The 27,595-nt window shown below is 56.4% G+C and overlaps 1 protein-coding gene across 2 annotated transcripts in view; it reads left to right on the top strand.

Annotated features, from left to right (window-relative positions):
* Nucleotides 1-27,595, top strand: part of CTBP2 (C-terminal binding protein 2) — a 105,233-nt gene that overhangs the window by 60,545 nt on the left and 17,093 nt on the right. Inside the window, exon 1 of one of the 2 annotated variants that reach the window (XM_077762951.1) lies at nt 10,518-12,153. The exons of the other annotated variant lie outside the window; for it this stretch is intronic. Within the exon in view, the coding sequence (XP_077619077.1) occupies nt 10,518-12,153 (1,636 nt within the window). Of the gene's footprint in view, nt 1-10,517; nt 12,154-27,595 lie in introns of those variants that run through there. 2 annotated transcript variants of the gene reach the window in all.

The raw sequence follows: 27,595 nt of genomic DNA, 5'->3' as shown, positions 1-27,595 counted from the left end.
TTTTTATAATGGAAATTTCAGTGTCTGCTTCACCCGTTAACGGCATTCCCGAGATCGTTAAGGCTACAGTTTTTAACATTTCTCAGGAGGCACTCTCATTTGAAATTTGTTTTTGACATTTGAAATTCAGTTACTCTGTTGTTACTTGTCCCACGATCCCAAACACTCGTTTGCTGTCCCGTTCCAAGGTGCTCCTTTGGTGACCCCTGCACTTATACACACCGAGTCAGCATCTTTCTGGGCCAGGTCGGGCGGTGCTCATGGCCCAGCTGCTACCAGTGAGGCACCGAGCAGGCAGTAGGTGTGCCCAGGAACCCAGGCAGCCTGCTGTCCCTTATTTGGCCTTTCTCTCAAATCAGTCCGTGGATCCGATCATTCCTCCCTCCTGCGTCTCCATCCCTGGCTTGGGAGCCTGACCAGCATCTGTTCTATAAACCCAGTCTAAGTGCTCTTGAAAATTCTACTTGCAAATCCAGGGAGCCCAGCAGACTGTCCCCTCCTTCCCCCTGGCAGTGCCCGCCCCTGACTTCCGATCTCCCTCATTGTTTCTGAATTTTTAGATTGAAAGCATGAAGCTGTTTACTGTGTTATTTATAGGTGTGCTGGGCTCCTAAGGGCTTTGGCTTTTTTGGCTTCTTGGTTTTTTTAGTCCCGGGGAGCAAACCTCCTTCAGATTTTGTCCTCTCTCCCACCGCAGGACCCCAGTGCGAGCCCCAGCTGCGGGATCCCATCCCAGACCAGCCCTCCTGGGTCCGCCTCCAGCCCAGCCAGGCTGCTGGAATCCGGGCGCAGAGCTCCTGCCTGCCTTTCGAGATTGAAGCACAGTGCAGGGTATATAGCTTTGCTTCTCACCAGCCAGTCTTTGGGACTCCATCCAAATCAGTTGGAATAATGGCTGACTTAAAAGCCAGATTTTGATTTTCCTTTTTAAAGGAACCGCTCTATTTTGATACTGGGATAATTTGTTCTCTGCTCTTGCTGATGCCGGGTCTCAGTCAGTCCCAGAGCGCCGCGGTGTCGGAATTACTATGGAGCAGGGTCTGATAATGGACTGGTCAGAGCTGGGCTGCCGCTTCCTCTTTTCAGATGGACCGTTTAGGTCTTGGTTTCCGTCTCCGTTAAGTTTGCTGGCGTAATTGACGTTTTGCATTTGTGAACTGGACCCTCAGAGTTTCTGCGTGTCACAGGTGGTATGATTTTCCCCAGATATTTGCTGCTCCGAGTAGAGGGCTTACTATCACTGGGCATCACAGAAGTAAGCCAGGAAAGCATTTTCGGGGCTTGTAGAAGTGTTAATAGACCGGAATGCCTCTGCTGATGACTTTTCGTTAGAACATACTTTTGTGGGTTATGGTAGAATCACTACACACCATCCTTTCCTGTGGCTGTGGAGAATGTAGTTTGAGAAAAGTAGATATTTCATTTTACTTTATTTTGTTCAAATGTCTTATACATGTGGAAAAATGGCCCTGGTGATTGCGTCCGTCAAGCTATGATTAGCACCCTTTTCATACTATAACCCAGGAGCTGACTCTTCCCTTCCTCTGCATGAGAAGAATAAAGGACGTGAATCTCCTTTTAAATAAACAAGGCTGTTTGACATTCTGGGGTGTTCTCATGAGCAGAGGTAAAAGATGAGAAGTGGGCTCCTTGAATGGATACTGGGAAAATAGAGACCACCTGATAACCTGTAACACAGGAGTAATTACAAAATCTGGTAATTTCAAAAATTTTTTAGTATTTAAAAAGATTTTTTAATGTTTATTTTTCATGTCTTTTGCCCGTTTCTTCACTGATTATTTGTTTTTTGGGTGTTGAGTTTGCTTAATGTTTATTTTTGACAGAGAGACAGCACGAGTTGGGGAGGGGCAGAGAGAGAGAGGGAGACACAGAATCCAAAGCAAGCTCCGGGCTCTGAGAGCCCGACGCGGGACTCAAACTCTTGAACCTCAGGATCATGACCTGAGCTGAAATCAAGAGTTGGACGCTTAACCGACTGAGCCACCCAGGCATCCCCTTCTGCGAATCTTTCTATGTCAACTTTGTCACCAAAGAGAACAAGAGTCAAAGAATGTTCTAGGGATAAGGTGGAAGAAAACCTTCCTTCTCCCAGTGGTGGTCTCCTCTCCTCAATAGGATGAGCGTGTCGCTGTGAGAGTACATCTCAGTGCAAATCTCCTCTGAGAAAGTTTGTTCGTGGTCCCGGAATGTTCGAGAAGCAAAACGTATCCAAGCCTCCGGTTTTTCCAGGCCTGGCTGAGGTGATGGTGGAGTTGGGGTGGCCAAGAGCTCCCTGCAGGGGTGACGGGGAAATCTTCCCTCCTAGTGGCCCTCATTGCCCGGCTCACACCCACAGGAGCCTTAGAGCCAGAATGACCTGTGTTTCCTTATGTGTAGAGGGTAGTCGACAGACTCAGGCCAAAATCATATCATCTTTTATTTCTTTGCTGTTTTGTTTCACCTGTTTGGGTCTTCATAAAGTTTTTATTTTGAGAGAAAGGGAGAATCCCAAGCAGGATCCATTGCGTCTGCTCAGAGCCCGATGAGGGGCTCGATCTCACGAACTCTGAGACCATGATCTGAGCCAAAATCAAGAGTTGGATGCTTAACTGGCTGTACCACCCAGGTGCCCCTACCTGTTTTGGTCTTTAAGAGCATATGCGGTACTTTCTACAGAAACAGCGCTGAAGCTGGCCATCTCTAGGTAGTCCACAATCGTTTCTAATAAATCGCCTTAAATAGCCCCAAAATGTGGACTTTAAACGGGGGATTTATAATGTTGCTATACATTATAATTACATGTTTGGATCGGGCAATTATGCACGTTTCCAGTAATTATGTGATTAGCGATAATTACGTTAGCTATGTAAATATACAATAGTAACTAGACTTGACTTTAACCTCCAAGCATAAATGAACATACTACCACCATGTGCTCATGTAAAGCCCCCCCTTATCTGGTGTGGTTTTTAGGTAAATTCGGGGCATCGGCTCCTCCCCTGGGGTGTCTCCCGTCAACCAGGGCTTGGGTTCATAGAATTGCCCACACTCATTCAGGCCCTGTCTTTCTGCAGATGGGAATCAGCTTAAATGTTTTCTTTCTCTGTTCTACTTGTCTGTAAGATGCAGACATCAGCTTCTCTCTGAATCAACTTTCCGAGGTCCGTGTCCTTAATGCCTGTGCTGTTGTGGATTCCACCTGCTCGAGGGTGTTTACCTAGACGGACCACATCGACGGCGAGAACGGGGTTGGACTGAACGTGTCCGTGTGCTGGATGGGCTCTAACTACCACTGGCGGATTTCCCTTGAACTCCCCGTGTTCTAACAGCAGCATGTCGGGTCCACTCCTTTCCAGCTGTACTTCGGGGGTGTGGCCTCTTTGGCCGGTGGCTGGTGCTGTACTGGTCCCCTCCCCTCACCCCCAGTGGAGTTTTGCTCTTGGTCTAGACAGCACCCTGTCCGTGTCCCTGTTGATGATCAAACCTCCTAAGTGTCCTGGAGCCCCCCAGCTTGTCTTCCCGGCCTGCTTGGCTTTGAGTGCCTTTCCGTCGGTCACCACACCTTCAGGACGGGCTGCCTGCCTTCCGGCCCCGTACACCCTTCTCAGGGACCAGGGTTCCGACGGACCCAGGCCCAGTGAGCAGCCCCGGCTGTGACAAAGCGAGAGCCACACACAGTGCCCCGCACGGATTCGGAGGATGTCCCTGGGCTTGGGCAGGTCCCGACCCCACTCCACGTAATTACATGCATTTGGGGTGACGAAGCCTAAACCCCAGGATATACTTCAGTGCCAGCCTTTTGTGCCGTGACTTCTTTTTCAGAACCTACGGGTGATAACGCTGGGAGCGGAGACTCCTGTTTCTGACCAGTCTATCCTCAGTTCACCAAACCACGGTTTTCTGAGCATCCTGACGTTAATGGGCGTCTTGCTCAGGCAGGGCTCAGGGTTTCTGACATGCTGCCTCTCTCCACGGAGGCCTCAGGGGCCCCTCTGCGGCCACGCAAGAACTTGGCTCAGCACCACCCGCTGAGCTGTGAGGTTCCGGGAGAGGGTGTGTTCTGGAAACCCATGTGCACCTGATCGCGGTAGCCTCCGCCCTCTGTCTCTTTTGCTACTTGCTCACGGGGGTGGACGGCCCGGCCACCCATGGGCTTGTTTCCTGTGTCCTGATTGGAGAGAGGGCTGTGCCAAGAGGGTCCTTCCCGTTCGCACCCTGGAATGGGGGACACAGATTCTCGAAGCAGGGTCCATCATCGGCAGGTGTTGGTAGCCCATCTTCTGAGTGCCCCGGGGCCCGCGTGCTGACGCTGTGCACGGCTGAGCTTCTGCAGAGTGTCGCCAGCAGCGTCACATAGCGGGTGGCAGGTCCTCTGCACCCTCGGCTTGGGGCCTGCCGCACGCGGACCCTGGCGGGCGAGCGCCGATCACTGAGCGTGGGTTCTGAGGTCCTCCCGGGGACGCCGGTCAGTTTTCCCGTCACACGGTGCGCGCCTTGAGAGCGAGGAGTGTCTGTCCGTGGAGTCGTGTCGTCCCCTGCAGTCACACCCACCTGCTCACTTCGCAGCCCATGTGCTGGAAGAAACAGGCATGTGGTGGAGAAGGGACGTGTGGGAGGGACAGGACTCCGTCACCTCAAGTGAGAAAACCGAGGGCCGTCTGAGCCGATCGGTGCATTCCCTGGATCGCCCTGGCGGTGGTCTCACCTTATCAGGGGTCGATTTCTTTGGACTTGGGGCCAAAGAGACCGCGAGTGAACTGAGGCGATTTCCTGGAGGTGGGTTATTTGAGCCGGACCCTGGTGGATGGGAATGACTGGGGCATCTCAACGGCAGGAGTAAGGGGTTCTGGAATGCTGGGAACACAGTACAGGTGAAGTGACTTAAAGCCCAGAGTGTGATGGCGTGAGGGGTGGCAACGTCGAGGTGGCTTGGGGGGTTACCTGAGGTGCTGAGATTTTGTGGGATTTTGGTTGTTACTGGAGATTTTTACAGTGAGGGAGGAAGAAAGTGGTTTTTGTCTAGCACCTGCTTGAGGCAGGTCTTGTGCAGGTCAGCCTTTCCCGGGAGATTGTCGTCCCGTGGCCTGCCCGGGCCTGCATCCCAGCCCACGGCTCCAGCTCACGCTTTTTTCAAAAACGTGCCCTAAACGAGGAATGTATTTTTTTTTACCCCAACACAAGAGAGAATCAAAGCTAGTTTTCATAATACAGCTGCTAAGAAGTTTCATAATCTAGGGACAGCTGAGTGGCTCAGTTAAGTGACTCTTTATTTCAGGTCAGTTCATGATCTCATAGTTCATGGGTTCGAGCCCAGCCTGCTTGAGACAGTCCCTCTCTCTCTCTCTCTCTCTCTCTCTCTCTCTCTGCCCCTCCCTCAAATAAACTTTTTTTTTTTTTAAGTTTTATAGGCTAGTTAAAAAATTGAGTCCTGAGTAATGTGTAAGCCTTTGTTTTCATTTAAAATGGCTAAGTCTAGGGGCAGCTGGGTGGCGCAGTCACTTGAGCGTTTGACTTTGGCTGAGGTCATGATGTTGCATTTCGAGAGTTCGAGCCCCAAGTTGGGCCCTCTGGTGCCAGCCTGGAGCGTGCTTCGGCTTCCGTGTCTCTCTGCCCCTCCCCTGCTCGCTTTCTCTCAGATATAAATTAAAACAGTAAAAAAATTTTTAAAAAAATAATAAATGGCTAAGTCTTGCGTTCCATGAGTGCTGGGACTGTTTAGAAGGCAGCTCGTCTGGAAGGCTGTGTTTGGTTACAGGGCTCCATTTTCAGGTCTGGGGTTTTCTTCTGAGGGCGTTCAGTGCTGTTTCGATCCCCCGATGACTGAAAGGCTGTCTGGACATCCTCGTTCTCTCTGCACGCACGCAAGTGTGCATACAGGCTGCCTCAGCCCTGCTACGTGTACTGTTTCCTATCTCACCANCTTGGGGACCAGAAGGGACAGAAAACTTTCCTAAAGGCAGGAAGCTGTTTTTAAACATCAATCCTAAAACACTTGGCAGAAACAAACCACCAGCACAGCCCGTACACGTTGGAAAGTAGGAAGCAGGATGGTGGCCTAAGCCTGTCTTTGGCCCCGTTTCTGCGGGAAGATGGTACCTAACCCAGTAGCCTCCGCGGTGCCCCCAGGAGATGCCGCCCGTGGGAGGTGGAGGCATGGGCGCCGCTGTGGTTTCCGTCCTGGGACCCCGCAGGCCCAGGGGAGCGTCTTGTGGGGGGGCTCCGGTTTCCAACCCCCCTTCCAGAGCTGCTGTGGGGTCTCGGGGCCCCACGGGCTGGAGGAGGACCAGGAGAGCTGAAGGCCGGCCAGAAAAAGGCTCCAGAGCCCGGCCCCGCTGCTTCCTGAGAAGGAGCAAGCATTTATTGCCACCAGGTGGGCGGGACACAGCACAGCTGTCCGGGGACAGGCAGGCAGACCCAGCGCCCTTCGTGTGAGTCCAGGCGACAGATTGGGCCACTCCGCCTGATGCTTGTTGTATATGGAATTTATTTGTGAATGAATGTGGGGCTTAGACCCCAGGGCAGTACTTTGCTTGGCTTTTCCAGCAGTTTCCAAGGTCACGGTAGTGATTGTAACATGAGATGCTTATTGGTGATTTGCCCAAGGGCCAGCTGGCTGCTTGTCCCCCCTTTGATTGAGCTTCCTCCCTGTCCTTCTAGAACCTTCTAGACCATCTCTGAGCGTCTTCTGATCTGCATCACCTCACACAGGGAAAACGAAGAATTGGCGTTGGGGGAGGGTGCTGCGTCTAACCCCCGGGGCTGCCGTCCAGGTCATTCTTCGAAGTCCCCTGTGGCTTGGGTTTGTTTTGTCTGCAGGGAGGATTTGGGTTGTCTCTTAATCTTAAGAAGATGGCTTTTCGCACGGCACTATTTTCGTTAGCGGCACTCTTTGAGGGATTGAAGAGTTAAGTCTGTGGGACTCCTTATTCTCTTGGAAATTGGGCCCATCTTGCTTTATTTAGTCAACCTGAGACTTTCAGAGAGGCAGCACCACGCTGGAGAAAAATCTGCCCGAGCGTTTGGGAAAGTGTGAGTCCAGTTACAGGTGTTCTTACCTAACACAGGAAAACATCTGTCATAATATTTGGCGGCTTGTGGAGCCGGGGCCGCGTGAGTTTGGGTGGCTTCCAAGCAGAAGGGGTTGNAGCCCGACGGGGGGCTCGAACCCACGAACCACGAGATCATGACCTAAGCGAAAGTCGGACGCCTAACCGACTAAGCCACCCAGGCGCCCCTGGGTGCACATTCTTCTAGACAGTCCTGCTTCAGTCGGTGGACTTGAACCTTAAAGGAGGCATTCGTAAGCAGGGCGAGCAGGCGGACCCCAGGGATGTGTCTGTCCCACGGGCGGAGCCTCTTCACGCCAGCAGACACAGCGTTCCATTTTCTTCATGAAAGTGGGAAGGAAAGGAAATGGCACATGGGCCAACTGATCCCGGGGCCCCAGGCAGTTTCCATCTTCCGCTGACAGAGGCGGGGCCTGGACAGCAGCCCAGCGCTCCCCACGTTGAGGGGCTGGAACGGCCCAAGTTCAGGAGTTCCTTTCTGATACTCAAGCGGTTAATTTTGTAGGTGGCCCGGTCAGTACTTGGGGGTTTGGAACCCCTTGAGCAAAAAGGACAGAGTGTCTGTGCTAAAGGGGTTTCCTCTTTTGGGCACCAGCAGGGCGGTGACCCAGGGGCAGCGCGGGGAATTCTGGAAGGCAGGACGTGTGCTCTGCAGTTTGACCCGCGTCCCGCGCCCTGCGGCCCCCTGGAGGCGGCCCCCAGCTCCATCCCCGCTCTCTGGGATGTGACGTCATCATAGCTTGTGGCCAGAGCACCTGGAATGGGGCCTGGGACAGATATTGACGAGCGTGGCCGTCCTGTAAGAAGGAAAGTGTAGGGGGAACGTGACCCAGAGGGGCCTATTGCTGGTCGCCTCTGGTCTTCCCGCCCGGCCCGGCTCTGGCTGGCAGTGGAGGGAGAGATGACCATTGGGGCAGAGTCCTCCCGTCCCCCCTTCCTCCCTGTTGGCCCTAAAACCCAGGACTGGAAGGGGCAGGCGACGCGATAGACGTGGCCCGGGGCTTCTCCAGGGTATCTGGTCCGTGGCTTGTGTCCGGCTGAGATGGGACCTGCCCGAGTCCCCTGCTGGCTCGTGTCCTGTGCCGGGCGAGGGGCCCCAGCCTCCACGGCTCTGAGCGGCGAACCCCTGCCCACGGTGGGCCTGCGCCGCTTGCCAGCTCAGCCGGGCCGGGAAGCGATCCGCTGTAACCGGAGAGCGCGGTTTCCACTGGGCTTTGGGCTCCGTACCGCCCTCCCGTCCGTTTGGTCGTATCTTCTAGGCGAGCGTGTCCTCGGGCTGCTGGTACGTGTGGCAGGCCCTTCGGCCGTGGCTGCAGACGTGCCAGCAGAGGAAGGGGCGCCGGCAGGCTGCTCTTACGCATGGAAACCCTACGTTTGGCAGTGCCCCTCCCCCCACCCCCCCCCACGCATCCCAGGAGGTGGAGGGGATTGAGGGGGAAGACTTGGGTCTCCTCCGGCCAGCATATTTTTCTAGACACCTCGAGGTTTTTGTTGATATTTCGGGGATCAGAAGTGGGGGCCGTGGTGTTCAGGTAACAGACTGGGGTCCTGGGCTTCACGCCCGGGCAGTGTGTGGCCCAGGGCCTCAGCAGGCTGTGGGGGCCCACAGCGTTGGGGGGGCAGCGCTGGGATAAACTGAGCGGGCCCCAGAGTTGAGTAGGCATGTGCGCGTCAGGGCGCAGGGAGACGGGGCAGAGCGCTGCTCCCGACAGCGGTCTTGCGTTAATTACCCTGGGCCCCCAGGTCCTGGCAACGGAGTTATACCTACCTTTCCTCTCTCACGGCAAGTTTTCAGTATTTCTCATTCCAAAAACGCCTTTTTGGACCAGTGTTTTTCTGAAGGTACAAATCGAGCCTGACACAGACGTGGTTAGGTTTAACGGCTGCCGACACACATCCTCACGTGTGTAAACGTTCGTTCCAAGTGCTCGCCGCCTTCACGGCTTTGTGATCGCTATGTCTTTGTTGTGAGTTCTGGGTCAGGGACCCCTGCGGTCAGGGGAGGGAACCTGTAGCTTCCTTCTGCGTTGCTTCTCTGGGATGCTTCTCTATTTTTCAAGAAATGGTTGGATGCTCATCGGTGGGGCATTCCTTTAGCTAAAGTAAGTAACTGTCTTTCTTTGCGTTATTGGGCCTGAAGTCCGTCTGCGCTATGTAAAATTCTTAATCCGTGGGAATATGGAAACTCCTCGAGCCTGCTGGAATGAGGCTTTCCCTCTGAACAGATGTGAAGGACAGCACACCCAAGTTGCAGACGCTCCCCAATTTTGCTTCCTAATGTCAGAGCTTAGTCTGACCTTAGTTGACCTGTGTTGCCGTCTTAAATTTTTTTTTTAATGCTTTATTTTTGAGACAGTGTGAACGGGGGAGGGGCAGAGAGAGGAGGAGACACAGAATCCAAAGCAGGCTCCAGGCTCCGAGCTGTCAGCACAGAGCCTGATGGGGGGGNAGGTGGTTCTGGCTAGCTGTCAGTATTAGGGGCAGGAGTCAGGTTGTTAGTGCTAGTACGGGTGCGGGGGGGGGGGGGGGGGGGGCAGGGCTGGAACTCAACAGACTGTGAGATCATGACCTGAGCTAAAATCGTCGCTTAACCGACTGAACCACCCAGGCGCCCCTCTGCTGCGGTCTTAAGATGGTAAATTCTAGATTACACACAGAGCTGTGTGTTTGTTTATCCCTGGCAGGATGGAGGGATTGATGTTTTATGAGAATAAGGTAAAGAATGCATTTGGACTTGAGCAACAGAACTCATTGGACTGGTAACCTGGAGCCATCTCAGAGCCGGATTTCAGTATCCGCGGGGTATTGGGCTGCAGACCCAGCCCATCTCTCAGGGCACCGTGTGTTCTAGAATCGGGCATGAGATTCCCCCCCCCTTTTTATCCTGCCTGCCTGTTCACATTTAATTTGTTCTTAGCTGTGTGCAATGGATTAACATTTCATCAGGTTGGATTAAGATTGAATTGACATTAAAGCGGTCTTTTCNTAAGCCAGAGCCTCGGTGTGAAAATAATTCCCAGTCGCGGGTCGGGAGGCCTGGCTGGAGCCCTCAGCCCTCCTCCTCAGCCTAACGAGATGTCACATGGAACAAAAGCTTTAGGGGTTTTATTTAGCTCCTAATCCCCATGCTGAGAGCGCCGAGGTCCATGTGAGCTCCCCGCCGGGACGGGGGCGGGGGGGCCACCAAGCTCGGCACAGCCTCATCCCCAGGACTCTGGTGCTTCGGTTGGGGAGCGAGGCGAAGTTACCGTGAGTGTTGTGTTTTGTCTACTAAGGTTTCGGAGGATTAATAATTTAGGCCGCGCTTTGAAACAGAAAACCCCCAGTTGGTCCTTCCTGCCATCCGGAAAGGGTTCGAATGCAGCAGGTTCGCTGTGATGTGTGTCACTGAAGATTCATAGAGTCCGCCTGTCTCCCCTGCACCGGCCGCCGCCATCTCCCTCCTTCCCAATGCCGGTCCCCAGCCGGCAGGTCCCCATCGGCCGTTCCCAGAGCTGGGATGCTGCCGGGTGGTACGAGGGCCCCTGGGAGGTGGCCGAGGCCCCAGCGAGGAGCAGCTCCGTGGCGGACGGCGGCGCAGCGGGACCGTGGTACGAGCCACAGGGTGCCGGTGAGCCCTTCGTCTACCGGGAAGCCTTCTTCAACTCGGTGGCTGGAAGGAAGAGCCCCGTCGCTGACTTCGCCTTTTACGACAGCAGACAGGCGCTGATGTCTGGCCGCGGCGCCCTGCTGCCGCGGGATTACTACGGCAACGCGGCTGCCCGGGTGCCCAAGGAGGCTCGCCACCCGCGGGACCCGGGACTCAGCCGCTCGCTGCCAGGTTACGGCGTGACGGGCGGCAGGCTGACATGGGATCAGGTGCAAGGCCGGGTCCCCGCCCTGCAGGATGCCGGCCACCTGTACCGGGATCCCTCGGGGAAAGGGGCGGCTCAGGGGCAGCGGATGCAGAGCCGGGCCCCGTCGCCCACACGCTGTGCGGGGGAGCTGGTCGACGGCAGGTACGCGGCCGAGGCCCCCGCCTACCCCGCCAGCCAGGTCTACAACGATGTCAGCGAGAGGCCCGTGGATTCCACCCCCGCCAGGCAGGCGGCCCCCACCTGCCTGGTCGTGGACCCCAGCACAGCCACGGCGTCGGACGGCGGCCCGGGGGTAGCCCCGGGGCCCCTGAACCGAGGCTACGGGCCAGCCCGGGAAGCTGTGTCTAGGCTGGTTTACGAGAACTGCGAGGCAGACCTGCCCTCCCTCCAGGGCGCGGGCGGCAGGAGGAGCACGCTCCCCGAGTTCCTGGCCCTCCTGCGGGCCGAGGGGGTGGCGGAGGCCACCGTGGTGGCTCTGCTGCAGCAGGGCTTTGACTCTCCGGCCGTCCTGGCCACCATGGAGGACGTGGACATCAAGTGCGTGGCGCCCAACCTGGGCCAGGCCCGCGTGCTGGGCCGCCTGGCCGCCGGCTGCCGGGCGGAGATGCAGCTGCGGAGGCAAGGCCGCACGGGACCCCTGCCCCGGATGCGCTCCAGCAGCTTCAGCCATCGAAGTGAGCTCCATGGGGACTTGTCTTCTCCGGGCGCCTCGGCCTTGCAGCCCCAGCCCGTGGGTCCCCTGCAGGCGGCCTCCCCCCGAGCAGACCTGGCCCGCCGCCCGTCCAGCGCACCGTCCCAGCACCTCCTAGAGACGGCGGCCACCTACTCCGCCCCCGGGGCGCCCCACTTCCCCTCCAGCTCCGGGAACAGCTCCCCCATCCCCTGTGCCCTGACCGCACGGCCGGGCCCCACGTGTCCCCCACAGGCCGGGGTGGCCTTAACTTACCCGGGCCCCGCCACCCCCCTTCACCCGGGCCCCAGAACAGCCTACTCCACGGCATTCACGGTGCCCATGGAGCTGCTGAAGAGGGAGCGCAGTGTGGCCGCTTCCCCCCTGCCCAGCCCCCATGGCAGCCCCCAGCTCTTGCGGAAGCCTGGTGTCCCCGCGGAGCCGTCCGCCCTGCCGCCAGCCGGCCAGAGCCTCCACACGCCTCACTCGCCCTACCAGAAGGTGGCCCGGCGGACGGGGGCCCCCATCATCGTGTCCACCATGCTTGCTCCAGAACCAAGTAATGACCCTCCTTTCCCCTCCCCCCCCGACGGTGAGGGGATGGTGTGGGCGGGGGCTGAGCACAGGACGGTGGGTCCTCACGTTCTCTTGCCCCCTTGCCACCCCTGGGGAGACCACTCCCTGCGCCCTGATGGCCGTGCACACTCCGGGACAAGGCGCCACAGCCAGCTAGCCCGTTGACACAGCTTCTCTTGGCTGAAACAGGTTCAGGCTGACCCCGCCCTCCCGTTTTTCTAGTCGCGCTCAACTTGATTTGGGAATTTGCCTTCATGGCTATGACCCGCAACAGAGTATCTGGGAGAAACCCACACATCATTCAGGACAGAATGAACTCATTGGCTTGTTGTTGGGGGGCGTGTGTGACATTTTCTCTAGTTTGCCATCGGTGGCTTTGGAGAAGGCAGGGGTGTTTATCCAGTGCCTCCTATAAATTGTTGATCATTCATTTGCCGTTAGAAGTGCGTTCTAGCGCGGAAACGCTCCCCTCACGGTCTCTACTCCGCGTCCGAGGTAGGGCTAACCACCATAGAGCTAAACTCGGATGTGCTTCCAGGCTTGTGTGCTAATGCGAGATGACAAAATCCCTTAGAACTCCCTGTATCCAAAACAGACTTCGTCTCATTGGAATACAGTTGGTTGGGAATTCTGTTTGCTTGTAGGGAACAATATATTTTCAAGTTGAGCAAAGAGAGAACCATCCTAGGTGGTGCTCTTCAAAGCATGAGACAAGTATAATTTATTGCATGTGTTTCCTCAGGTATTGTGGGTAGAATTCCAGATGGACATCCTCTGAACAACACTTTACTTTGAACTGTAAAATCTCTGCTGCTGATTCAGGCTGTACATCGTTTTCTTCCTTTTTTCCTTCTTGCCTCCCCAGTTTAGAAAAGTAAGCCCCTTTTAAATGAATTTTTTTTCCCTACAAAACTAGAAAGCTAGGATGGAGGGACTTGCATGAAAATAAGATGTACCTTTTTGAAAATAACCCCTTCAAGAGCTCTGGGAGCCTGATCTTTAAAGCCTGAGGTAATTCGTCTATCGTGTGTATGTAGAGCTGGGGACCCAGTGGCTACCAGGGGGCTGAAATGGCTACTTGGCTTTGCGGATCCACCTGCTGGCAGTTTCTCTCCTTTCCGAAAGGAGACTGAGCGGTTGGATTTTTTTGTTCCCTCGCACCGTAGATTCTGGTTTTGTCTCGTGTGCATTTTTTTTTAAGTTTGATCATGCATTGTATTGGACTTTTTTTTTTTTTTTTTCCTAATCAATGTGCAACGGGAGAGAAGTCAGAAGCACACACGGAAAGTGTGTGCACCTCCTCCTTCCCAAACATTCTTTCTTTGCAACCAACTAATTTGCATGGCGATGACATTTGTTGCTCCAGTAATTTCATCTGATAATGGCCGGGCTTGCAAAGCGGATCTGAAAACATATTCCTTAATTATGTGTTGCTAAGCAACGGGAGGGTTTGGTCATAATCACAGAAAGATTATCTCCTCATTGAAGTCCTGGAAAGGTTTTGCTGAAGGACCTGTAAAATTGCCTTATTTTCTCCTTCTCCCCCCCCTCCCCATCCCTGTTTGTTTTGTACCGCCTTTTCACGAAAACATGCCCCGTTATTTGGGTCTGGGGTAAGGGATATTATTTAAGTTGTTTGGAGTCTGACTGTTAACGCAGTGCTTTGCAGACCAAAGGATATTGATTTTTGTTTCATTTGCGTGGCAGCAAGCCAGTGCCAAGGAAGTCTGCCAGCAAATAAATTTCTCTGTCAGATGATCTAGCCCATAGCAGCCGTTTTCCTCCGCATCCCTTCTCGTACATGGCATTGTGTCTTGACAGCCCTCCCCTGAGAGCCGTGTGCCGGGGACCCGGGGGAAGGAGCTCTCAGCCTGCAGAAGGGGCATTTGGGGGGCAGGCTTCACAGACCCGACAGCCAGGTTTGGATCCGTTGGAACCCACGGTCGAGCTCCTGGTGGCCACTTTGGCCCCTGCGAGGGGACCGTTTATGTTGAAGGGAAGCAGCCCAGACCTCGAGTCTGGAACCCCGGCGCTCCCGCGGGGCAGCCCCCAATTGCCTCCCAGGCTGGGCCACGGCCATTTTCAAGTCCAGCTCTGGCCGCCGTGGTTGCTTGTGACACGGCCGGTAGGAGTAGATCTTCCTTTTGGTCTTCACCGAACTCCAAAGGTTCCCCTGTGATCTGAGGGGCTGGGAAGGCCCAGGAAGGGGACTGGCTTCGGCCTCTTTGGAGAGGGACTCTGTGGGTTTCCCGTGGGTTGTCGTCGGGTCGTAAGTGCCTGCTTGTCTTTTTCTGGACTCTGGCCCACGTAACACCTACTTGCTTTTCTTAGTCCGTGAACTGCCTGCTTCTTCGGGGCCGGCTTTGTTGGTGTAAATGACAGGCTGCTTGCTAGTCCGTGGCAGGTTCGGGGTGGCCACATGAGGAGGGACCCCTGTGCAGCCCGCCAGCCCCACGTGACCTGGGATTAGGGGTCCTGCACATCCGACCTGCATGAGCGTCGGCACCTGGTGCCTCTGCTGTCACTCATGCACTGACCTGGCCGACTGTAGCACAAGTGGCGGAACCTTCCGGCGGTGGCTGCCACCCAGCGGGGCCCCTCCCCCGCATCACGTGGTGTGGATTCTGTGACCGTGCAGCGGCACCGCAGCTATCTTCGGAATCTGTCTTCCCCAAATACAGCAGAGCACACAGCCTGCGGACGGCTCGCCCAGGGCTCACCCAGCGCTCGGGGTGGCAGATGAGAAACGCGGGGCTTGTCTGTTTCCTTCCAGGCGTTTTTCTGCTGGCAGCTGGGTTCATTAAGCGTTGTGACCCTCATCCAGTAGCGGGGGCCACTGCCCGAAGGACCTTTCGGGACGCATCCAAGGTCCGTTTACACTGGGGCTCTGGGGAGATGGGTGGTTGTCACCACACTCGGCCATCAGAGCTGGTCACGCGTGTGGCAGTGTTGGTGTGTGCACCTGGCCTCTCGGGTAGGAAGTCCCCGGTCCCCTCCCCCCGGAGAAAACCCCAGCTCAACAGAATCAGAGGACTGGGCCCATGCCCTGCCGTTGGCTTCCATGGAGGGACCCTCGGCATGTGAGGGTCTGGCTGACAGGTGGGCAGAGAGGCGATTCCCTGGTCTTGAGGGCGATGAGTGAGTCTCAAGCCATCAGGCTGGAGGGAGGTCACCATGAGGCCCCAGAGGCATTCAGCGCCAGCGGTTCACATCATTCCGTCCCCCAGAGCAGAGCCAGCCTGGGAGGGGTGGGATGGGGACCTGGGGGCCGTGACCCTGAGCTGGCCCTGCAGGACAGCCGGATGACACCAGCCCTTCTGCCGAACAGCAGTACTTTGGCAAGACCTTGCCGTTTGACGAGGGAGCTGTGTGAGGGAAGCCGGGAGACCCTTGCGCTCCTGAACGCAGACCACGGACCAGGTGAGGCAGGCCGTGAGCTTTGCGCTTGGTCACGATTCTTCAGCACTGACCATGCCCCTGCTGTGTGCTGGGCCCCAAGCCAGATGTTTGGATGGTCACAATCGCGTAAGACCCAGGGCTGGTCCTCAGATGCTCTGCAGCCTGGGGTACTGTCAGGAATGGGGCGTGTGCCACGGAGACGAGGGGGGCCGTGCGGGGGCCTTCTGGGAGCCCGATGGGGTTGGGAGCACCAGCAAAGGACGCTGGGTGTGCTGGAGGGGGGGCCTGAGGGCTGAGCACAACCTGGGACAGCCATCAANCTGGGAGCCCGATGGGGTTGGGAGCACCAGCAAAGGACGCTGGGTGTGCTGGAGGAGGGGGGGCCTGAGGGCTGAGCACAACCTGGGACAGCCATCAGTTGCAGGCCTTGCGGGGAGGTCGAGGGAGAGCACGTGATCCGAACCAGAATGAAGGAGCGGAGATCGAGTGCCGAGTCACAGCCTGCAAGGCGCTTAGACTCCTGGCTGGTGCTTTGTGACCCCCTGGGGCATCTCCGGGGCTTGTTTTCTTGCCCAGTGATGTGTACCTCAGCGGTCAAGAAGTTCCCGGCAGGAAGGGGACTTGCGCGAGGTCCCTCAGCCAGTTGTCGTCTCTCTGTCTGGCCAGGACCCTGTTTTCTACAGTTGCCTCCCTTATAAATCAAGCTCGAGAAGGAGCCATGTACGTGAGGGGTGCCGACGGCTCAGCCTTTCCAAGCGGGGAGAGCACCCAAAACTGTTCTGTGCCCATAAAAGTGGCAACTTTTGTCCATCTTTCAGGCTGGCCCCTGAGCACATGTTTGGAATCCAGTGTGGCTCTTCAGTTCATTGTTCTCCAAATTCAGGATTCCCCCTCCCTCCGTGGTCACCTGCTCCTGGCCTCTGCATTCAAGGCCTAGATGCAGCTGTTCCCTCCTGGGAGCCCCACGATTCCCGTCCCTGTTGGAGCTCACTGGACTGATGGCTCATTCCCAGTCATCACCACTGACTGTTTGCCCAGAGTGGGAATGACGGTCTCTTACCTGTCAGCACCCAGAAGAATTTGGACATTGGTCGTTTTCTCCTTATCGGACTAACCTCAGAACCTGAACTTGGTATCACCCTTTATTCTTTTTTTTTTTTTTTTTAAGATTTTTATTTATTTCTAGGAGAGAGAGAGAAAGACAGCGTGAGCAGGGGAGGGTCAGAGAGAAAGGGAGTCACAGACTGAAACAGGCTCCAGGATCTGAGCCGGCAGTCAGCACAGAGCCCGACGCGGGGCTCGAACCCACGAACCGCGAGATCATGACCTAAGCGTAAGTCGGACGCCCAACCGGCTAAGCCACCCAGGCGCCCCGTATCACCCTTTATTCTTGTAGCTGGCCTTACTGGACAGGGTCTAAATTTCTCTTTTTTTTTTTTTTAAGTTTTTTTTTGAGAGAGAGAGAGACCGAGTGTGAGCAGGAGAAGGGCAGAGAGAGAGGGAGACACAGAATCTGAAGCAGGCTCCAGGCTTTGAGCTGTTAGCACAGAGCCTGACGCAGGGCTCGAACCCATGAACTGCGAGATCATCAGTCCAAAGTCAGATGCTTAACCGACTGAACCACATAGGCGGCCCTGAATTTCTCAGTTCTTATTGGGCTCCTAGAAAACCCATGCACCCCTGGGGAATAGGTCTTCAGCCTAAGAACGCAACAAGGTGATTGAACACATGGCTTGGAAGTTTATAGCCTGCTGTGTGTGTCTTTCGGTAAGTGTATGGAGTTCTCTGTTCCTACCTCCACGTCTGTCACACTAGGGTAGGAATTGAACCTGCTTTGTGAGCATGTGCGAATGCAGCGAGCGTAGGAAGAAGGAACTCAAGCGTTGAGGTCCTCAAACCTGCACGGCCTTGGCCAGAGGCTGGGCCTGCTTTGGAAGTGGTGCCTTTCTCGTCATCATGTCTTGGTCACTTCTGAGGCTGGAGGCGGTACTCTGGGCTGAGGGGTGCTGGGGGCTCAGAGCCCAGGCTTGAGTCCTATTAGAGCTTAACGGGCCTTTCACAAAACTAGGTGTCTGGGAATTTCTGTGAACTCCATTCTTGTACAGCTAAGCCTGCATTGATAGCTCAGCCCCCCGTCTGCACAGGTGTGTGTCGGTGACCATAGAAGGAGCATGGCCTGGGAACATGGGGTTGAACTCCAGTCCTCTGCCCTCTGCCCAGGAAGTCCCCACTCCTTTGGGTAACGTGGGCTCCTGGCCGCCTTGGAGAGGGGTACAAGGTTGCCATAGGGTTTCCAGCTAACGTGTGGGGCACAGAGAGGGGGCTAAATGAGGTTCATCTTTGCTGTGCTTTCCTCCAAGTTAGTCTAAAGGAACTGACCCGCGTTCTCAGGGGAGGAGGTGGAGCCTAGACCACCCTGGGACACTGGCCACCTGTGCCTGAGCTCCTGTCACCAGACCCTCTCTGGTGTGACCTGAGCGGGCCTGAAGTTGCCCGCACAAGTTGGCGCAGCCTTATCTCTAGATGGCCATTCTGTCTTCCTGTTTTAGAAAGAAAGCGTGAGGCCGCCTCCATCCTCGTGGACCCTGCCTTCGAGGCATAAGCTGGCGGACTCCGTTTTAGCTTCCAAAGAATAGTTCTGTGTTTCAGTGTCTCTTCCTATCTTCAGACTCCTCCAGGGATGACTGCCTCTCAGATCTTTAAAAGAGGCAGCAGTCCCAACCACGCAGCCAAATTTTCCTGGAAGATTTGCAGAGTTATGGACACAAGTGGCTGAGCCAAACCCACAGTCGGGGTGAGCATCGATCGGTACAGTTATCTGCCCAAGAAAAGGGGAAGCTGACTGAGCCCTTCACCATGCTACTTTTTTTTCCCCCCTTAAAGTTTATTTATTTAGAAAGAGACAGAATGCGAGCAGGTTGAGGGGCAGAGACGGGGAGAATCTCCAGCAGGCTCCATCCACACTGTCAGCACAGAGCCCAATGTAGTGCTTGAACTCACGAATCCGTGAGATCATGACGTGAGCCGAAATCATAAGTTGGGCACTCAACTGACGGAGCCACCCGGGCGCCCCACCATCTACTTTCTCATATGACCTTTTGTTTTTTAACTGCATGTATTTGCCGTGTCGTATTGTGTAAGTTCAAGGTGTACTGCATTACTTTGATACACTTCTGTATGTGCAGATGTTGAAAATTCTGTGTTCGTATCCTCTGCGTGTAGACCCCAAAGTGGAATGGCTGGATCATATAATCTGGTTTTCATTTTTTGAAGGACGTCCATACTGGTTTCCACGGTGATTGGACCAATTTACATTCCCAATAAGGGTGAACATGGTTCCCTTTTTACCACCTCCTCCCCGGCACCTGCTGTCTCTTGCCTCGTCGTTGGTAGCCGTTCTAACAGGTGTGAATTGATACCTTGTGATTTTGAGTTGCATTTCCCCGATGATTAGTGATGTTGAACATCTTTTCATGTATCGGTTTGCTATTTTGGCCTCCTATGCGATCTCTGCTCTACCCTGGGTCTCTCCAGGTTCCATTTGGTTTCACTGACCTCTGTGCTTGACGTGGGTTTTCCGTGGACCTGGGGCCCAGGAAGCAAACGGGAAGTCCTCACTGGCTCGTGGTGTCAGACTTGTGCCTTGCAAATATTTTCTTCCGTTCTATGGCTGTCTTCACATTCTTGATGTTGACCTTGAGACACAACTGGTTTCCATTTTGATGAAGTCCAGTTTGTTTCCTTTGTTCGCCTTGTGCTTTGGTGACCTAACCCAAGGTCATGAAGATTTATGCCTGTATTTTCTTTCTCTAAGAGTTGGACAGCATCAGCTCTTACATCTCGGTGTTTGAACCATTTGGAGTTCAGGTTTGCAGGGGAGTGTGAGGTTGGGGTCCAGCCGCCTCCATTCTACCGCATGTGGTCGTCTAGCTGTTCAGTTCTGTTGGCATTTGCTTTCAGGGGAGCAGAGCTACATGAGGCGGCCCAGGGCCAGGGCGGTGGGGAAGCCACACACTAGATGCACTGCGTTTGGTAACTAATCTTCGAAAGATGATCGACATTTTTTTTAAAAAAGAGAAAAACAACACATATTAGAAGATTTTCAGGCATCTGGAGCCAACTTCTTTCCCCTAAGATCCTAAGAGTCAAGAATTCTAAAGCTCCTTTCACAGGAACCGTGCTGGTACATAGGAGCTTGGGGTTTTGGTTTTGTTTTTTAGATTTATGAAAGAGCCCGTAACTGATTAGCCTGTGTTGGCGCGCGATAGAGCCTTCATGTAATTAACCATGCTGCTGTTGGGTGTTTTCCCCACTCTGAGGCTGCCTTACACAAAGAACTTTTCTGGTTGTTTTTCATGTAAAGGGAAAAAACAGTCTGTTCACTTGTACTTACCACCTCCACTGCTCAAGGAACAGGAAGGTACACTGCAGTTAAATTTAGCCAGATTAGCGAGCGGTACGCAGCGTATGAATAAAACAACTTTTTTGCCAAATTGTTAGGAGAGCATAAAATCAAACCTGTAAACGCCCATCCCCGTTGAGAAGGTGGGCGGCTCTGGGGACATGTTCTCCTGAGAGCGGTTGAGAATTGATCCCAGGAAGGTTTTGCCAGATGTGAGCAGAACAACTTGCTGTTTAAACAAGATCGCTGCGGGAGGGAGAATCCTGGTGTGCCGAGTTTGGACGAAGAGACGAGGGCTCTGGGCAGGAACTCTGACTTCGGGGGTCCCCGTCGCCGGTAGTGAAGGCCATGGTGGGGCCGCTGGGGGAGTGAGTGCTCCCAACACTGACCGCATGAAAGCATCGCTCTCCACAGGGCAGAGTAGGGGGTGAGTCAGCCCAGTAAAGAGTGGGATGGTCACCATTCTAGAACAGTCGACGAGGTTGGTCCCTTCTGAAGTCCTGAGAATACTCTGGGTGATTCCCTGTGAAGATGACTGATCTGGAGGCTTACAGAGAGTTAGTACTTTGGCCCAGGTCACACCGCGGGGCTGGGACTTGAAACCAGCCCATCTGACGCCAAGCCTGTGACTGGTATCTGCACCATGACGAACCACCGAGCCCAGTGTGACAATCAAGTAGCACAAAGCAGGGAAGGAGAAACCAGCCCCGGCTGGAAGCGGAGGTCTGTGAGCAAGAGCAGGGGCAGGCGGCTGATTCCCAGAGGAGGCCCACGGTGGGTGCTCTGAGGCTCATTTCCTCAAATATTGACATGAGGGTGATGGGCTCCACTCGTCCCCAGAGACCTGAGGACCATGTCACACCATGTGCTGGCCCAGGCTTCGCTCATGGCCAAGCTGGGTACACATAGGCTCCCTGGGCGCCTTCTGCGTACCTTCCTGTCCCCAGCTGGTGCCCCGCATGCTACACAGGACCCCGGCTGCCGTGCCCCAGAGCCAAGTCCCTTTCCTCTGTGCAGTGCTGCCTTTTGGGAGAGCCAAGGAATTTCGTTCTTCTGTGTGCTTCAGTGGAGTCTTAAACGTCCTTTGGTTCCAAGAGGATTCAAGCCTGGCAATGGGGAACGGCTCTCGCGCACAAGGGAAGAATTGAGCAGGTGGCGAAATAAACAGAAGAAAGCACGAAGCTGGGTGACGAGGCCAGAACGGAGAGCTCTCCCTGCAGTCTCGGGCACGACCACAGGCGGGAATTTCACTCCCAGCTACCTAGTAACCCCAGTAAAGAGGGAGATGAGATCCCTTAAAAATCCCCATCACACCCAAGAGGGAACCTCTGAGCCCCGCCGCTCAGAAGTGTCCTCCACGCCATCCCAAGGCCTCCCCTGCCCTTGACCACTGTCTAAAGAACCTGCAGCAGCTACATCTGCAGTCTGCCTCCCTGTGTTACCCCCCGCTGTGGCCCAGCCTGCCCCTCGGTGTTCAGGGCCTGCCTGGCTTGTGACCGCCACCTCCCGCGTGCTGCCTTCTCATTTTTATGATGCGTCCGTTACAGTTTTCACCGGACCTCCTCCAGGCGCGATTGCTAAACTCACTCACGTGCAGGTTTGGGGTCTGGGTGGGCTGCCTCTGCAGCTGACGGCTGGCTCCCTCTCCAGGGTGCCCACCCCTTCCTCGGGCCAGCCCTTCAGGGGGACATCGCCAGGGCCGAGGGGAAGTAGGGATTTTCCTCAGCCGGGGGGGGGGCTGTGCCTGGAGAGGTGAACACTGTCCCTGGCCACACAGCGTGCGCCCAGCCACCCCCCTCCATCTGCAGGGCTCACGGCTGACCTCTCAACCTGACCAACTTCCCCCCTGGGGACTTTTCTATTAGATGCTTTTCATCTGCCGGAATGAATATGACTCTGTGATGGGTTCTAGTGTTTTCCTGCGAACTGGGCTGTGAGCCTGGAACACTTCAGAAGTCATTACATTTTAAGAAAAAAAGTTACAGAGGAGAAGAGTGGGGAGGGGACATCGCACCAGCTGTCGCGCTTGGGAAAATCAGCTTCCTGGCCGCTCTGGGGCCCCCGGGCAGCGCACTTGGCCGCTGGCCCCCCGGATAGCGCGCCTCTTAAAGGGTCTTCAGAATCCCTTCCCTTTTTGGTTTTAGGGACACGTGAAAAACCTGAGTTAGCCGAAAGCCTTGGGCTTCTTCTGTCTCCCATCCTGGCCTTGGTGGCCGTCGTAACCAAGAAACAGGGCGCTATTTTGTTTTTAAGGGCACCGGGCCTGGGCAGTATGGTCCTAAGAGTAAGCCTGGGTCTGTGGGCTCTTCCAGGGCCGTTCAGGAGGGAAGCGCTGTTCCTCGGGCAGCGAAGGAGTCGGTCCATCTCCTTCCAGCGGAGGACCCAGCGCTGATGTGACCGGGAACGGCCAGGGGGCCAGGCACGCGCGGCCGCCCGCGGACCTTGGTGAGGCAGGCCAGTAGGGCAGGGTCGTTCACGGCTGCTCCGGGCTTGCAGGTCACCTGAGCACCTGCCTTGCTTCTCTCTGTGCTTTGGAAGGAAAGGCCCCTCCAGGCCCCAGAGAGAGTGGGGAGGACTGTCCTCAGCCTGGTCGGGACCCACCCCTCCAAGGGCTTCCCTGGCCTCCCTGTGCCCCTGTGTCCCCCAGACTCTGCCACAGCCCCCTGCTGGGTGCGAGGACCCTCCGAGTGCCCCCAGCGGAGAGAGGTCGGGGCAGGCGAGGCCCTGTGGTGGCGGGTTGTCCACGGAGTCCCGTCAGCCCTGCGTGAGCCAGGAACACAGAGCAGCGCACAGGCCGGGAGGCGCGTGTGCAAAGCCCGCCCCCGCCAGAGTCTTCTAGCAGCTGCCCCTGCTTTCCTCATCTTCGTTTCATTTTATTTTTCTCAAACAGCCCCTTCTGTTGTTGCCATGGGCACATTTTTTAGAACTTGAGAAATACCCTGATGAAACACCCCTGTGGCCTCTGCGGGGGCCCCCACACCGTGGGCAGGTAGGGCCTTTCTGGAAGTCCTAGAGGGACAGCCCCATCCCTCCACGGCCATGGCTGGGGCCAGAGGGAGCGCACGTTNAGAGTGCTTGCTTGCGCCTTTGGGGTTCCTGCCGAACCCCAGCAGCTGCTCTCCCGTGTGGGACGCGGCGCTCACGGTGGCAAAGCGCAATCCCTACAGAGGCCGTGACCTTGGCGGTGTGTCGGCCACACGCTCATGAGGACGGTTCCCACGTGGCTGCCGTGGCGTCCGGCACCGTTTACGCGCTAAGTGATGAACGCGCCGCAGCCTGGTGACGGGGGGGGGAGGGGGGGGCAGGGAGCCAGGAGGTTTCCTTGGGGGGGCTGCACTTCGGAGCCACTCCAGGCCTCGCTGCGTCGCCCCGAGCTTCTGCCAAAGGCTGTGGAGCATGTTTCTTCCACCCCCACCCCCACCCCCGGCTAATCGGGAGCCCAGGGAAGCAGACATATGGCAACTGGTAAATACCCTACACACTCAGAGTATTTTCTAGGAAAAATACGTGGTGTGGGAAGCTCTGGGTGGCGAATACGTGCTTTTCTTACCTCTGTCCTCTTTCCGGGAGGCCTGATGGCTTCACAGTTTCTCCGGTTACTGTTTAGAAGGGACTGAACCACGTCCTGGCCCACCTACCCCTATCCCAGCACCACCGCTAGTCATGGCTCACTCCTCTGAGCTCATCCCCTCCCCGAGGCCTCGGGGAAATACTTCCTCCTTCCAGCCTGCAAGTCAGGACCCCAGGGCCCCGCCTGGCCACCCGCCACCGCCACGCTGCTTCCTATAAGCATGGCCTTGGAAAGCATCGGCCTTGGGGTCCAGGGGTTCATGCTTTTAGGGGCAGAGTTCAAGAGCCAAGCTGGCATTTGTAGGGCCAGGTTTCTTATCAGCCAGGCCCATGGGTGTATGTTGGGTCTCAGGGCACTTTGAGGAATGACCTTGTGACCCTGGGAGCGCTTGGGGGATGGGAGCACGCCACTCACTTGGCTCCACGTTCTGTGGTGTCCTCTGACTTGGTCTGGATAGTTCTTTTCAGTCCCCATGGTTCTGAAGGCTCGAGGGGGAGCCGGCAGGCCGGAGGGACTTGGGTGGGCCTTGGGCGAGGTCCCAGCCTGGAGGGCACCCCGGAGGGAGGGGGGTTTGCTTCTTCTGGCGCCTCGATCATGTTGGATGACACCACCCTGAGATCCCATTTCTTGGGCCCCAGACTCCAGAGCGACCCCACAGGGGAGCGTCTGTCCCTGCTGTGAGAACCCGCAGGTGATGAGGACGCTTGATTTGGTGGCTGGATCACTGGCAAGTAGCCACGGCTGCCCTGGAAGCGGGACCTGCCGGCCCACCTTCTCCCCTCGGCTGCTGGCATCCCCTGTTCCCAGGCTGGTCGGCCCCGGGCCCAAGGCATGCTGGGAAACAGGAAGGTGAATGGTGACCTCACTCAGATGGGAAGCCAGTGGGTCCTGGGGGTCGGCTGGTCCCAAGCCCAATGCCTGCTGCCCTTGGACCCAGGTTACCCCCCTCCAGCCCATCCTCGGCTGTGGAAATGTGTCCCGCAGCCGCACGCTCGGCTTTCTGTCTCGTCCCTGCGGCCCCGAGCTGGGCGAGGTTCATCCCTCATATTTCAGGACCTCCTTCAGGGCAAAGGGACTCACCAGAAACACAGGGCTCCCTGGCAACAGGGCTAACACCCCCAAAGCCCGGAGCCACTCTGGAATGCTCGCCGGGCGCGTCTGCATGTGTGAGTGTCCACAGGGATGATTTCACGCAAGCGACAAATGGCTCTCGGTTTTGTTATTAAGCTCTGTGGGAAAAAGGAAAAGCTGCTGTCCCTTTTCTCTGTTCAAGGTCCCCGGTGTGGTGTGGACACTGTACAGTTCAGGCGGCTGGGACAGTTTCCCTGGGCTGCTCTCAGGAACCAGTTAAAGCGACAACAAATGCTTGTCTTTCCGGAGGTACAGAAGTTCTACATTTTGTTTCGTTTCGTTTTTACCTGGATGGTGTGGTTCCCGCAGGCAGGACACCTGCTTCTCTTCCAGAAGTCGGCACAGGCAGGAGCGCGCGCGCACTGGGCTCGCTGCGGGCGCCCGGCAAGCCTTGGGTGGGGAGGGGGCCGTGGCTCGTGGGAGCCCGTGAGCCGCCCACTTGGCCGGCTTTCTGTCCACCTGTTACCTGAGCTACAAAAGGAGGTGGCCTGAAGGCACCTCCCTGGGAGGGCCGTGACTCATTAAGATCCATGTTTTATTTAAGAAGCTAATCTGCTTATCCTGTGGCCATCTGAGCCTCCAGCAGAGAACACTAAAATCAGAGCCGAGGAGTGGCTTAAAACCAGGCGCCCCCCTGGGGCACGGCCAGCCCTCTGGGGAGTCCCCTTCTTGTGCGTCACCCCCAGCGCCCGGCCCCTGGGTGCTCGGAGGGCCTGGTGAGGCCAGGTTTTCCACACTTGTGTTTTTTCCGCACAGCCTTCCTGAGCGAGCACTTGGGCCTCCACCCGTCACCGGCTGCAATGCAGTGTCCAGAGCTCGGGGAGACATGGCCTTGGGCGACCCAGTGCCTCCCGACGCGCTAGTGCTCCCGGGGCAACGAGAGCATGGGCTGCGTGCGCGGTGTCTGGGGCAGTGGCCGAGGGGCCCCACGGGGATGGCGTGGCCGCTGCCGCTTTCTTCGCTTGGAAAGCCCTTCCCTCCTTTCTCTTCCCCTGCGCTGGATCTGAGCCAGGCTTTTCTGTCTTGTTCTTTACCCCTGCTGTCTTTCCAGCGCCTGGCCTGGGGCTCACCCTCTGTCTGGGTCAAGTGGAATAATTTTCTGCCAGCCCAGGTCCTTGGTGGCCCTTGGCGGTGACCGGGTTGTGTGGGCTGTGCTCTGCCCGCAGGCCACCGCTCACCCATCAGGCGCCGTGTAGACACTGTCGCCTTCCTGGGTCCTGGTGCCGGTTGAGGGAAGGGTTGAACTGCTCCCTTCCAGACGGGGAGAGCAACCTCTGACACAGGGCTCCTGGGGCCCCAGCCCTAAGGCTTAGCATCAGATAGGAGTTCTAGGGTGTTCCGAGGGACAAGGCCGAGAGCTGGGGGCTCATCCGGAAAGTTGAAAGACAGGAATGTGGTCTCAGCCTCCTGCGGCCAGGCCCCCACACAAGGACGCCCGTGACTGAATCCCATGGCTGGGCTGTTCCCAGCCTCAGCCGTGCTTGGGGGTGCCCACCCGTGCAGGCTCAGCCCCCTGGGGGCCTCTCGCTTCTGGGTTTTAAAAGAACCAGGACCTGGGNAAAAAAAAAAAAAAAAAAAAAAAAAAAAAAAAAAAAAGAACCAGGACTTGATCCTTCTTGGTGAGACCTAGAGACAAGCTTCCAGGGGTTTCTGCAGCATCGGCATGGGTGCCCTGCATGCCATCTCTGAGGGGTCACAGGCACGCCATGGGCTCTGATCCCCACCCCCCGGCCTTGCCTTCCTGAGCGAGCTGGTCTGCTCTTGCTGCCTCGCAGATGGCCTGGTAGACAGCGCTGAGCTCAGTGCTGCGGGACACGCCGCCCCCATCCCCACCCCCATCAGCAGGGCCTTGGGCTCAGCTGCCCTTCCCCCCAGGTGCCTCACACCACCAGGGGGCGCACATTCCAGTGTGACTGTGGAGGTGATGCCACATCACTTCTGCCACTGGATGTTCAGAGCAAAGTATGAGGCCCGGCCCATTTCCGGGGGGGGGGAGGTGTATTCCCCGCCTTGGGAGCTGGGGGGGATGGGCATCAGCAAAGTCTCCTTGGGAGGGGGCTCTGCTCAGCACAGGCAGCCGGGGTCCCAGGTGGTCAGTGGCCCGTGCCAGGCGCAGCTGGGGTCTCCGCAGTGAGGGGCGTAAATGCAAACCAGGGCACCTGCCACGGAGTGCAGCGGGTCCCAGGCTGGGAGGGGCCGGCACGCCGGGGTCTCATCCTGGGTGGGCCTTTGCTTGCTTCCCCTGGAGCCTCCCTGCCCCCTCTTACGCTGACAGTGTGTTTGTGTATTGTGAGAAACATGGACCTTCGCCTTCCTTTACGGTTTTGAGAGGGGATTGGGCCCCACGCGGCAAGCAGGTGGCCCTAGCCTTGCCGGGTGGCCCCCAGGCAGTGTGCTCTCAGGGACTGCAGGCTAAACGTGCTGAGCTCGATTAGTGATGCCTGCCCCGAGCACAGAAAGCAAGCCTGTGTGTTAGCTTTTCCTCAGCAGGTTCACTTTCCCTTCTCATCTCTTCTCACCGAGCCAGAGTGTGCAGAATGTCAGCACTGGTCCAGCCCGAGCAGAACTTGGAGACGTTCTGATTTAACCTGGCCCTGATGAAAACTAACTCCCTTCGTGTTCCTGGTTTTAAAGCCCCCAGAGGGAACAGTCACGTCTGGTTCCCCTGCGGGTCCCTAGAGCCCGGCCAGGGCCGCATGGAAGATCACACAGACCCAGCCCCAAGGGTCCACTTCAGAGCAGCAGCTCTGCCTCTGAAAGCAGGGAGCCTGCTGCCTGCTCGACGTGAAGCCAGAAACTGCTGTCGGTCCTCAGCCCGCAGGTTGTCTGAGCCTGTGCATCCCCCCCATCCCCTCTGCCCGGAGCCACCCCAGCCCCCAGCAGAGCTGTCAGGGAGGGAAAACAAGACTTTAAAAGAGAGAC

Source organism: Crocuta crocuta, unplaced genomic scaffold, assembly GCF_008692635.1.
Source record: "Crocuta crocuta isolate KB4526 unplaced genomic scaffold, BGI_CrCroc_1.0 scaffold466, whole genome shotgun sequence".
NCBI classification, from domain to species: Eukaryota; Metazoa; Chordata; class Mammalia; order Carnivora; family Hyaenidae; genus Crocuta; species Crocuta crocuta.
The sequence above is the reverse complement of the archived record's forward strand: the minus strand, read 5'-3'. Positions and strand labels throughout refer to the sequence as shown.